At 43.2% G+C, this 13,262-nt stretch overlaps 1 protein-coding gene across 1 annotated transcript in view; it reads left to right on the top strand.

The window, feature by feature from the left end:
- cacna2d3a (calcium channel, voltage-dependent, alpha 2/delta subunit 3a) overlaps positions 1-12,797 on the top strand; it is a gene marked incomplete at both ends in the record, with an annotated part of 255,462 nt that extends 242,665 nt beyond the window's left edge. The window contains 2 exons of the mRNA XM_084436018.1: positions 12,411-12,528; positions 12,705-12,797. Of these exons, the coding sequence (XP_084292144.1) occupies positions 12,411-12,528; positions 12,705-12,797 (211 nt within the window). The remainder of the gene's footprint in view (positions 1-12,410; positions 12,529-12,704) is intronic.
- Between the last annotated feature and the right edge of the window lie 465 nt (positions 12,798-13,262).

Raw genomic sequence — 13,262 nt, 5'->3', positions numbered from 1 at the left:
GACTGTGAACGGAATGCAGCTAGCTACCGAGAGGCTGTTTTCATGATTAACTAACGTTAGGAACACAGACCGTTTCAAGAAAGATGGACATTGTAGTATTTTTTGTAGAGTTCAATGGAAATGCTACCTGCCTGATATGCAAGAACAAAGTGGCCGTTCTGAAGGAATATAATGAGCTATTCATTAGGCTAGTAAACATGGAGAGTGTCGGGAGACGAGAGAAAAAAACGAGCCATACAGTTGAGAGGGCTGACGTCTCAGTCTTTCAAGATAAGTGTCTAGCCAGAAATAGAGTAGTAGCCTACACATGTATTCAAGTGTCTGGTAAGAAATGGAAACAAACCTGAACTTTAATAAATGCAAGTAGCTAGCTACAGGTCCAGGGCAGGCTTACAGTAGTGATGCATCTTGCAGTTAAAACAGAATAGTAGGTAGTACAAATGTAGGCTATTCAAGATCAAATAAAAGTAAGGAAAAAAGATTTGCAGCACTAACTGTTAAAATATATTAAAATGAATGGAAACCGGTTTGAATTTGTATGATGAAAATGTTAGTTATGGAATAGTCTTGCAACATTTAGAGACTGAGTTGTGAGTCTAGTTATGGAAATGAAAAATGACATTTTCCGAAATATTGCACTTTCTTATAGTTAGTAGTAGTTGAAGTTGACTTGGCCCTCCTATGAGTTGACGATACCAGCAGTGGCCCCAAGCCAATTTGAGTTTGAGACCCCTGCTATAGAGAGTATCCAGACTGATTTGCGAGAGAATGTGAACTTGCGAAATCAAGAAGACTAAGAGACACTGGCAACTGTAAAAGATTTGAAAAATCTTTATTTATTTTATTTTTTATTTCATTATTTTTTATTCCTCTTGTTTAGAGTCATCAGCCGTACAGGAGTTTTGGGCTTTGATTTGGACTTGTATTTGTGGTAGCTAAACACAAACATAATGAGTATTAGATACAGGCTGTTATCACACTTGATTCCATTACTTTAAAGGGATAGCCCCCACCATAATCTGACACATTGCTCAAAACAAACGAATTGCTGCCTGTCCGTCCGTGTGTCTGTCTGTCTTTTTGTCTGTCTGCCTGTCTGCCAGCCTGTCTGTCTGCCTGTCTGTATACCTGCCTGTCTGCCAGCCTGTCTATCTGCCTGTCTGTCTGCCTGTCTGTCTGCCCATCCGTATGTCTGTCTGTCTGTCTGTCTGCCTGTGTGTCTGTCTGTCTGCCTTTGTGTCTGTCTGCTAGCCTGTCTGTCTATTTGCCAGCCTGTCTCTCTGTCTGTTTGCCTGTCTGTCCATCCATATGTCTGTCTGTCCATCTGTCTGTCTGTCTGCTTGTCTGTCTGAATGCCTGTCTGTCCGTCTGCCTGCCTGACTGTCTGCCTGTCTGTATGTCTAATTGTCTTCCTGCATGTCTGCATTCTTTTTTAATTACCTTGATCCAAATTGCTGCATAATAGCCCCCACCATAATCTGACACATTGCTCAATAAACAACATGTAGTCCTTTTACAAATATTATACATTTTGATGAATCTTTAAATTTGTCCTTTTTACTGATCTGCCTTATCACTTAACTACTAAATACCAATACCTTGCTCTCTTTTGCTGAAGAAACTCAGCCCTAGCTTGTGGATCTGCATTCTTCCTGGCCCTGAACAGTCTCGGCCTCTCTTAAGTAGACAGTGGCATCTGGAAGGACAGAACTGACCAGGAAACATCAAAAACTATACTAAAACTTTAGATTATAGCATTATTATTTGTTCATTATTTGGACAACCTAACAAAAATCAATGACAATGACCTGTGTTGCTACCATTGAATCATAAGAATTAAAGATAAAAAAATATTTAAAAAATAAGAAAAGAAAAAAATATATAATTATGTTATTAATATAATATCACTATCAACTATCACTATCAATGCTTAAAAAGCTACAAATACTACAAATACTACTATTGTCCATTCTGGATAACAGAGGACATGTCCTGGGTAACTGAAGATGCTTGTTATCCAGGGAGGACATATCGTTATCCAGGAAGGACAAAAAAAACATATTTCCTGCCAAAACTTAGCCATAGCATGGCCTACTGTAGCTAACTATAACTTAGTCTTCAACACATCAATGTCATATTTCACATGAAATAGGCAGTTTTTAAATATAAAAACATTATACATGTTTTATTAGCGTTATCCAGAAAGACACATGATATTGCGACATAATGTACCAGTGACTGAAAAGGTCAAAATACAGTATCAACATTTTTAGAGAGACTTACTGACCTTTTCACTTGTCTTGGGGGTCCTTCAGAATCTTCTGGATGATGCAATAGCTTGTCACATGGCTATGCAAATGAGTTATGGGTAAATTAGTATTTTTAATGTCTGTTACCCAGGAAGGACATTAGGGAAATCCAAATATGGGGACAAAATATTTTCTTGTGTAAAAATGTAAATAAGCTTAGTATTGTTACTATATTTGTAGGTATCATTGCAAACATCAACACAATTATGCCCAAATATATAATTAATGCTTTTATTTATATTTTTGGCATATTTCTATATTTAGATTTTAAGCCAGGACGTTACTCCGGAAGGACAGTTTAGTACTTTTGAGTTCAATAACTCCTTAAATGTAATTTCTTACAATTAATATTCATATGACTAAGTAAATAGGGGAGAGTTGAGTAACAATGTAATGTTTTAAAATGTTTATTTATTTTTTACATTATAAATATGCTTCGGACACCAGAATTGACATGCCATGTCTTTGCAAACAAGACACACGCACACACATGCACACACACAAAACAAACTACTCCCTCAGAAGGAACAAACTACCCCCCCAGAACGAACAAACTACCCCCTCAGAAGAACCAAACTACCCCCCAGAAGATACAAACTACCCCCCAGAAGAAACAAACTACCCCCCCATAAGAAACAAACTACTACCCCAGAAGGAACAAACTACCCCCTCAGAAGAACCAAACAACCCCCTCAGAAGAAAAAAAGTACTGCCCCACCCCTCCCCCCCTCACCCCCAGAAGAAATAAACTACCGTTCCCAGAAGAAACAAACTAACTCCCTGTGTGTGTGTGTGCGTGTGTGTGTGTGTGTGTGTGTGTGTGCAGCCTGGTCGCACTTGGCAGACTTCAGAATTCGACGTTTGTCCATCGCCTCCAAACGTCATTTCTAGACGGCATCATACAGTTATAAACGTCGGCAGACAACGTGGGATAGGCCTAAGTTTTTGATTGGTTGTTCTCAGCGTTTTGTGGTTGGTTGTTCACATTGGAACACGTGATAGAAGAGGGGTATAAATTTGCGCACGCTTTTGAGGGTGGGTTGGGTAGGTCAAACAACTTTGGTGAGACAACACCGAGTGCAAAACTAGCTGGCGAAACTAGCAAACAACAACAATGTTTTACAAGCAACTAACAAACACTACTAGCTAGCCAACTAGCTCACATTCTAACTGTCATTATTATTAGCTAGCATTAGCTACTGTTCTTATAGCTACTGTTGGCATTAGCTAGCTAGCGTTAGCTAGCTCGTATTCTAACGTGGACACAGGGATCAGGCTAATTTACGAAACTGGACCCAGGAGTGGAGCTACTCGGACGGCGCTTAGTGGGTGCGCTCCGCATATCGCAATCGGAGGCTTGCTAGCGCGCAGGGGTATTGTACGGTGGCCGACGCGTGCAAATCACAACGGCAAATCCGGAACACAACGGCAAGTTCAAAAAACACAACCGCAAAGTTCAAACACAACAACAAAGTTAAAAAACACAACAGCAAGTCAGAAAACACAACTGCAAGTCGGAAACACAAATGCCATTCAGAATACACAACAGCAAGAGAGAAAACACAATCGCAAATTGGAAACCACGATTGCAACTCCCAAAAACACAACGACAAAAAACAGAAATCACATTAGAAATGTGTCAACCGGAAAGGGATTTACTACTTGTTGAATCTGATTGGGCAGCTATAGTGTCAATAACAGTGGGAAGTGCGTGAAACGAATACTCAAATTAATTTGAAATGATACGTTTAATGACTGGGTTTAAGAATGGAACTATTTTTCTCCCACATGCAGGAGCCTATCTTGCCTCCTGCCAGGCTGTTATCTTGCCTCCTGCCAGGCTGTTGTTATAAATAAGAAGTTCTTAACTACTTGCCTGGATAAATAAAGGTTATTGATTGCTGATGAGCTAGCTAGCTAATTGTCATTGATGTCATATCAAATATTGGACATTTTTATCTATAGCTAGTGACCTGCTTTAGTAGGCTAGTGGCCTCTAAGTAGTTTGCACAAAACAGCTGATCAGACGTTACGATGCATAGCCAGGCTCTTGGCTAGTCTATGTGACACCTATGGCAATAATAGCTAAAATAATCAAGATATGTTTTGAGTATATCTGTGGTGGTGATATGATAACATTCATATACAGAGAGAGGACGAGTAGTTGTTTTGTTGTATATTATTTCAATATACAACAGAGATCATCTACAAAATAGATTACATCCTAATTCGTAGCATCATCCATTAATCCCGAGCAGCCTCCCAACACTTGGCCAACTCAACATCTGTCCTCTGTAAGGAAATCAGGTTACTGCGTGTCATAGGTAGCTAGGTAGGCTCGGACACAAGGTTTTTACTCTGGAGCATATTCTGACTACGAGCACTTGTGTCAGCGGTAGGCGAAGTGGGCATAGATGGAACTGGGGCAGTTGATGAGTCAGACAACTCAGTCGCGAACACGGTATCAACCAAGTCCTCACTCAGTCCTGCGCACGGGTAGGCTACATGCGCACACAGGGAAAACTTCAGGAAACCTAGCTCTGGGCCAACACATCAGGCTGTAGAACAGAGGGATATGTTCCAAAACCTCCAGCATAGGCATAACCCTGCCACCAGCAATATCGTTACCGAGCAAGAACATTTACACCTATTGGAAAAGACGGACGCACCTTACACTCCACTGGCTATCACAACTGAAGTGCACCAGATGGAGAGGCACCGACACAGCTCATTTCGATGTCCTGCACCAATACACTAGAACCAGTGGAAGACTTTTCAGAGAAAGGCAGAATATCAGAGAGTATAAAAGACTGGGCTGCTCCCGTATCTCTCAATATGCGCACTGGATACTGGTCCGCCGCCGTGCCACAGAGAGACACCCACCCACAGGAACGGTGCGTACCCTACTAACACAGTACGTAAAACTGACGGGACACATTGGTGTAATTGTGGTAACTTTGCGACGGTACCAGCAGCGGACCTAGCTGACACCTAGCTGACACTTGCCTTTTCAGTCGCAAAATAACCAAAATAGCCGTCCTCAAGGACACTGTAAGGGAACGTAGCCGCCACTGCTGCTTAAATCCGTAACTACGATGTAATTAAATAACGTGACAATGTGGTTACATCACAGTCCCAATCTGACTTTATTGGAAATGTGTCACAGTGGGTCAGAACATTTGTAAATTACTTAGGTTTTAAAATAAATTTTGAAGTCATACAGTTACAGAATTGTAATAATGAGGAGAAATCCTGCATGTCTGTTTTGTGTGTAATTTCTCATTTACAGTTAATATTAACACTAAAGATTTGCAGTCTAGGCCTAATAAAAATAATGATAAAAAATATGCCTATGAATAAAGTCCTAATTTTGCAACCTAAATGTGAGCAATGAATGCTGAGCAGTGAACGTAGAATGCAAGGCATTGGGCTACTTTCTTAGGTGACACAATTGAAGAACTAGACAAACAAGTTACACACTCTGGTACAGTAGGTGGCTGTATGCACATTAAAGTTGTTTGCGATCCGCCACTAAACTCAGCGAAGTAGAAGAAGACGACGACGGGTTAAACTTCCGCTCCGTTTGAAACAGAAACGATTGAGAAAGACCAACATGCTGTCTTTGTCCCCGCGACAACACAGATCCTGTAAGTATCTCAATTTCAATGTATACATAGCTAGCTATGTATTTTGGTATCGTCCCAGATAAAACACCAACGTTATGTGCAAGCTACCCTTTTGTAATGATTATCTATATGGAGATGCTCTCTTTCCAATGTTAGCTAACTAGCTAGCCAGCTAACGTGATTAGCCTTTTTCTGTACATCATGGCTAGCTAAGTAGCCCACGTAAAATTACTCTGTCGCAATTATTGTTATAACTTTCGCTTTTGTGTAATTGTAGCTTAAATTATAATGTTGGCTTGGCAACGTGAGAATATTTCAGTTGTGTACACTATAACTTTTATGAAGTGTTGTCGTGGGCCATTGTTTCCTAATTACGGGCAATGGTGGAGTCTTCTCAAGTCTAGCAGGCTCGCGCGAGCTCCTGCACGTTCGTACTGTTTCATCGCTTGGAATAAAATGCGATAATTAGCTAACTCATTGATTTCGCAGTAACCCACGACACCGTTAGTATGTGTTTGTTTTTAGGCATTCATTTTTCCGAAGTTAACGTTAACAGAATACTAGAAGCCCCAACAACGGAGCTAGGCTAGCTAGCAGGATTTGTTATAGCAGCCATCTTGGCTTTTTTGGTTACAGCAGCCATCTTGGTGATTTTGGGATGTGATTTCATGTTACTCTTAACTGTTGAAATGGTTGCTCATGCTGTCAAACGGGTAAAGAATTGTGTACTACGTTTTCACTCACATACAAATCCAAATTTTGCATAATAGGTACTCATGATGTGGACTACTAATATAGTGTCTTGCAAAATCTATTTAATTACTGAGTGTGAAGGGTGGTAAACATGTTGCCCTGTTCCTCTAAACGTGTCAGAAATCACGTGGTCCTGTGGAGTGTGCATGTCAGCCAACGAGAGGGTCACCCACTCTCGCTCTCTCTCCCTCTCTCCCCTCCCATGCTCTCAGTTGCCAACCTCCCAGTTCTTGTTTGAACTGAGCAAGAAGCAGGTGAGCGGGACAGGAAGAGGCGCTAAGACGGGGACAGGCGTGGCCAGGGGCAGTCCTGGGACAGCACCACAGGCTCTGTGAGTCTTGTTCAGTTGAATGCCCTCATGAGTATTAACAGAAGAGCACCATAAACATATGCACACATACACTCTAACATGTCGCTCTCTCCTCAGCTCAGCCCAATGGTCTCTGATGGTTCTGTCTGGCCAGCCCTTAGGTGGAGAAACACCTGATCATCAATATAGGCAGGCACACGTACAGTAAGTACAAATGCACATACGTTTCCATAGACGGGATAAACAAATGGGAATATTGATATTGAGTTAATGTTAGCGGTAGACATGTGAGATTCATAAGACGCATCACTGACGCCAGTGACGCCACAATATCAGGGAAATTGAGCAATTGCTTCCCTGTAGTGCAAACTTGCAAGATTCGCTCAGTTATTAACCCTTCTTGCCTTTTTTGTTGTTGGTTTTCTCTCTCCTCCTTCCTCTCTGTGCAGTTCTCCTGTGTGGTGAGCCGCTATCCCATGTATTGCCACTGCTGACAGGGTAGAGCTCAGCCCCATGCAGAAGTGAGTGATGAGGAGAGGGAAGATCATTTTCCCGTTTTTTTTCCCTCCAGTTTTAGGAACCGTCTCAAGAATGTGTTCCCCACTTTTATGCCTTTAAATCAGGGTTGGAGTATTCCAGGTGTGTGGCCATGGCCATAAACACCAGTAGAGGAGGGAACCAAGTGTCTCATTCTCTCTCCACAGTTGTGTGGTTGTAACCCCCCACTAGCTACATATTCATTCAATCTTCGTGAATCAATTGAGAGTAAGCTCTCATTTACAATGACGTATAATCACTCTATATTTGAACTTGTACTAAAGGTGAGATAATCCTTTTTAATGGTCTCTCTCATTCGCTCTCCTAGCTGTGATGTTAGAGTTGTGCAAGACTTGGGTGTTCTCCTGCTCTGAGTGCCCATTCTCCTATACCTCCCAGATTTACCTCCACAAGCACATCAAGAGGAGCCATGACAACCTCTGTCTCTGCTGAGGAACACAAGGAGCATTATGAAGTAGCCAGTGCCTTGGCGAAGGTGTTTGAGCAGCAGTCATCAATGGATTAACTCCCAAGACACAAGGAAGAGACAGCGCAACACGCGCTATGACTCCAGTGACGAAGGTAATATAATAAAGTGTATTCAACAGTCCCAAAAGAGTACTACTTGAGTTGACTAATCTGAGCTAATTTACCTCTACTATATGTTCCAGTGCCCAGGCAGCCGGTCGGCAGAACTCAGACCAGACCAGCTATGCCAGGTGCCAGAGCCGGAAGGCCTGCTCTGCCAGTTATCAATGCAGGTATCCATGCATGTTTGTGTTGGTGAAATGTCTATGCATATTTGCACACTTACAGTTAACTCAGGACTTTCTGAAGACTCATGTACTCAGTTCACTAATTCGCTCATCTCACATCTCACTACTCGGCAGTAGATGTTCATCGCCCGGGTCCTTTGAGCCAAGGCGCTGTGAGCCCAGGCCCTTCAGCCCTTCAGACGTCCAGGCACGAGCAGCATGCATCAGCGATTAGCACCCCGGCCAGACCAGGTCAGGGTCTGACATGTCTCATGTCGAGTTGATTCTTCCCCTTATGCCAGAATCACTACGCCGCCAGCACCATAGTTTCCTGCTCATCCCTTTATCCTCTGGTTTTCAGGTAGTTCTCTGATGCCATCGCCTGTGAGACCAACAGCTCCAGCAGTGTTGCCATCAAGCTCTGCAGATGCTGGTATGCTGAATTTTGTGAACTACTTCATGCTGCATGTAGGGATATACTTTGAGTTGAATATCCATTATGGGACCGTACAATTACTTATAGCCACATCTGTGTTTAATATCCAGACTTCCAGAGGATGATGTGTCAGCAGTTCTCCAGCGTCATGCAGAGTCTGAGGGAGATGGCACAGACAATGATGAGGCTGGAGCAGAGACTGTCCGGCGAGTCTGCAGACAGCTATCGGGGAGCAGTACTGGATGACCTGCACCCTGCTAAAACGGAGGAGGAGCTGCTGGTCTTGGAGGAGCAGCTGAAGGACAAGGATCATCAAAGGAAGATGGTGAGTAACTTCAGGGCAGAACTTTGTTCCTTATTTTTGCAGGGAAGTGTTAAGGAAATGTAAAAGTAAATGATTGTCTTTATGTTTTTCAGACGCGATATCTGAGTTCCATTGGCGGCAAAGATCTGCCAGATGTGGTCCGGCGGGTGCTGTCAGCCATTGCCATACACAGAGTGTGGTGTGTCTACAGCGTCCATGGGAAGAGGGAGAAGAAGCCTCTGAAGAATATGACCCTCTACAATGTCATATTACGTAAGGGATTGTTCATATTTTCGCAAAATAATACATTGTCTTTGCTTCATGCCATGTGCATTGAAACCATTCCCTTTTTGGTTAAAAGGTGCAGTTATGGCCTGTAAGCCAAGCACCACTGTGACGGAGGTGTCTGCCCAGCTGCAGGAGATGCTGAAACATGCCCCTGCTCGATGCAAAAAGGTATGTGATGTCAGGCAGTTAATTGTCTCGTATCCAGTGACATGGCACGCTTCCAATGAACGTATGCGACTTGCTTTTACAGCCATTTCATTATGTCCTTAGGCATCTGCTCCAGCCCAGCTGACCTCCCCAGCCCAGCCCCTGACCGCAGCTCCAGCCCTGACCACAGTGGAGTATTCAGATGAGGATGACCTCTTCTGCCCAGACCCTCGATTCAGATGTGGGTGACCCCCAGCCCGTCTCCCTAAACCTGCCTTTCCAGCCTGCCAGGATGGATGCCTTTTTTGTAAATAGTTTTTGTAAATTTTAACCTTTTTTTTGTGGGATACAACGGTCTTTTCCCGGTCTGCCTGCCACAGAATGCGCACTTTGTTTCATTTTTGTTTTTAGAACTTTTGCAATTGTCAGATAATGGGTTGCTAGCCAGAGCTTGTACATACTTTTTTTTGCTTTTCTGGCTATGCGTAATGTGACAGACCGTAAACCTCATCCTTGTAAATATGTATACTTTTAATTTGTAATGTACTTTGTGTAATAAAATGTTCTAAACTGTTAATGGTGTTCAGTCTTATATTGGTTTGTATCATAATGCTTGCTGCTATATCCCCATATAGCATTAATTCGTTTTTGTACTGGTAAATGCTAAATATAGCCAGTGGTACTGCAAATGCTAAATATAGCCAGTGGTACTGCAAATGCTAAATATAGCCAGTGGTCAGTAAGTGACCATATTTGCACCGTGCGAAAAAGACGTGCAGACCAAGTCATATAAAATACCTGTTAATCTAGTGTCAGCCAAGTGAGTTTATTACGGAAGTTCCTGCCCACGTTTTTTGCACGCGGCCGCAACCATATTTGCACCGTGCGAAAAAGACGTGCAGACCAAGTCATATAAATACCTGTAAATCTAGTGTCAGCCAAGTGAGTTTATAACGGAAGTTCCTGCCCACGTGATCACGTGCGTTCTTTGCACGCGGCCGCAACTTCTGAATGACGTGTCGTTCTAACGTAGCGGCTACTAATCGGCAGATCTCGCGTTTCCGTAAATGGCCGCGTAATTTCCGCACGTGGCGCAGATTAATCGTCACCTATAGCGGCCGTATGTAGAACGTTTGCGCAACCTGCGTGTGTTAGTAGGGTAACCAGGGTGCAGTGAACCGCGCACTCCACCCAACTGGCGCTACTGGTTGCACCAAACCAACCTCCTTGGGGTGTTTGCTGTGCTGCGACATTTTGCGTTTCAACATGAAGCAGTCGGCCCTTACTCCAGCCAACCAGCTAACGTCAAAATCACTAGGACAATTAATGAATGATGATGCTACGAATTAGGATGTAATCTATTTTGTAGAGAATGATCTCTGTTGTATATTGAAATAATATACAACAAAACAACTACTCGTCCTCTCTCTGTATATGAATGTTATCCCATCACCACCACAGATATACTCAAAACATATCTTCATTATTTTCGCTATTATTGCCATCTAGGTGTCACATAGACTAGCCAAGAGCCTGGCTATGCATCGTAACGTCTGATCAGCTGTTTTGTGCAAACTACTTAGAGGCCACTAGCCTCCTAAAGCAGGTCACTAGCTATAGATACAAATGTCCAATATTTGATATGACATCAATGAGCTAGCTAGCTAGCTCATCAGCAATCAATAACCTTTATTTATCCAGGCAAGTAGTTAAGAACTTCTTATTTATAACAACAGCCTGGCATGAGGCAAGATAACAGCCTGGCAGGAGGCAAGATAGGCTCCTGCATTTGGGAGAAAAATAGTTCCATTCTTAAACCCAGTCATTAAACGTATCATTTCAAATTAATTTAAATATTCGCTTCCCGCACATGTCCCACTGTTATTGACACTATAGCTGCCCAATCAGATTCAACAAGTAGTAAATCCCTTTCCGGTTGACACATTTCTAATGTGATTTCTGTTTTTTGTCGTTGTGTTTTTGGGAGTTGCAATCGTGGTTTCCAATTTGCGATTGTGTTTTCTCTCTTGCTGTTGTGTATTCTGTATTGCATTTGTGTTTCCGACTTGCAGTTGTGTTTTCTGACTTGCTGTTGTGTTTTTTAACTTTGTTGTTGTGTTTGAACTTTGCGGTTGTGTTTTTTGAACTTGCCGTTGTGTTCCGGATTTGCCGTTGTGATTTGCACGCGTCGGCCACCGTAGTATTGCGATATGCTCACTGCCCGAGCGCCTCCACGCATACGTTATTTTCATCATTTGTATGATGCCGTCTAGAAATTGCATTTGGAAGCGATGGACAAACGTCGAATTCTGAAGTCTGCCGAGTGAGACCAGGTTGCAGTGTGTGTGTATGTGTATGTGCGCTTTTGGGAGTGTGTGCGTGTGCGTGCTGTCTCATCTTGCAACATCTCATCCCTTCTGACAGTGTGTGTGTGTGTGTGTGTGTGTGTGTGTGTGTGTGTGTGTGTGTGTGTGTGTGTGTGTGTGTGTGTGTGAGGAGACATCCTCTCAGTCACCACACACCGCTCCTCTGCCACAGGACACACACATTCTCAGACAGCATGTGTGTTTGGTGGGAAGTATACTGTACTATGCATGTTGTGGGTGACAGTTTATTTGAAGTGTACCTACAGATGATCTACAGATCATCTCCACTTTCAGGAAATGATCACCTGCCAAGTCAGCAAGATAGTTAGTTGAATGCTAATTTAAGGGTTAGTTGATTGATAGTTGTTTGATAGTTGGTTGACAGTTGGTTGATAGTTGGTTGACAGTTGGTTGATAGTGGCTTGATAGTGGCTTGATAATTGGTTAATAGTTGGTTGACAGTTGGTTGATAGTGGCTTGTTAATTGGTTGATAGTTGGTTGATAGTTGGTTGATATTTGGTTGATCATTGATTGATAGTGAGTTGATAGTGGGTTGATAATTGAGCATTGCTGTATAGTAACTTGGTGTCATATTCCTTGACGGCGGAGGCACATAACGAGTCTCTGAAGTGTGAGAGACTGAAGTACCAGAAGGACCGCAGACGTCCGGACACCTGTCATCCCTTCCACCCTGAGGTAACCTGGCCACACACACACAAACACACACATACACACACACACACACACATACACTCATCATTATATACCTAATCATCCACTAAGAGTCACTCCTTTTTCTCTATCGCTCTCCTCTCTCTTTCACCTTGTCTCTCTCTCTCTCTCTCTCTCTCTCTCTCTCTCTCTCTCTGTAGGAAAACTCCATGGAGTGTGGAGGAGCCGTTGGCCTCACCCCGCCTCTCACGGCAACACTGCTCTGTGTCCTCCTGGCGCTGCTGCCTAGGTGACCAAGCCTGGATCGGCATGCAAACAAACCCCAGTCACACCCTTCCGGTTTAGAGATCTGCCCTGTTCCAAACCAACCTCTCGCCCCTATGCAGCCCACCCCTGCTCCCACACTGACCTGGCACTGCCAAACTCCAGTAGATGTTAACAGTTTAAATGTGCTGAAGATTGAAAGGGGCATATTAGCACTAGCAAGGTAATCTGCCACAGAGCCAGAACAACATAGAACAAAACACTAACCCATTGTTTTTCTGAACATGTTTTAAAGGTTAATTATATGGTGGTCTTAGTTCCACTAGGCCTTTCTCTGCCCGGTCTGGAGTGCTCTACTATCCAATCCTTCCAGCTCTGCCTTGGCTGCAGGCTAGAGGGCAGCGTTAGGTTTGGAACCAGGCCTCAGAGGCACTATAAGACTCAAAGGGAGGGAGGGAGAGGGAGAGAGAGAGACAGACAGACACCTCCCCCCA

This window comes from Borostomias antarcticus (genome assembly GCF_949987555.1).
Source record: "Borostomias antarcticus genome assembly, chromosome: 3".
Taxonomy (NCBI): domain Eukaryota; kingdom Metazoa; phylum Chordata; class Actinopteri; order Stomiiformes; family Stomiidae; genus Borostomias; species Borostomias antarcticus.
Note: the sequence above shows the minus strand (reverse complement) of the source record. Positions and strands in the feature narration are given on the sequence as shown.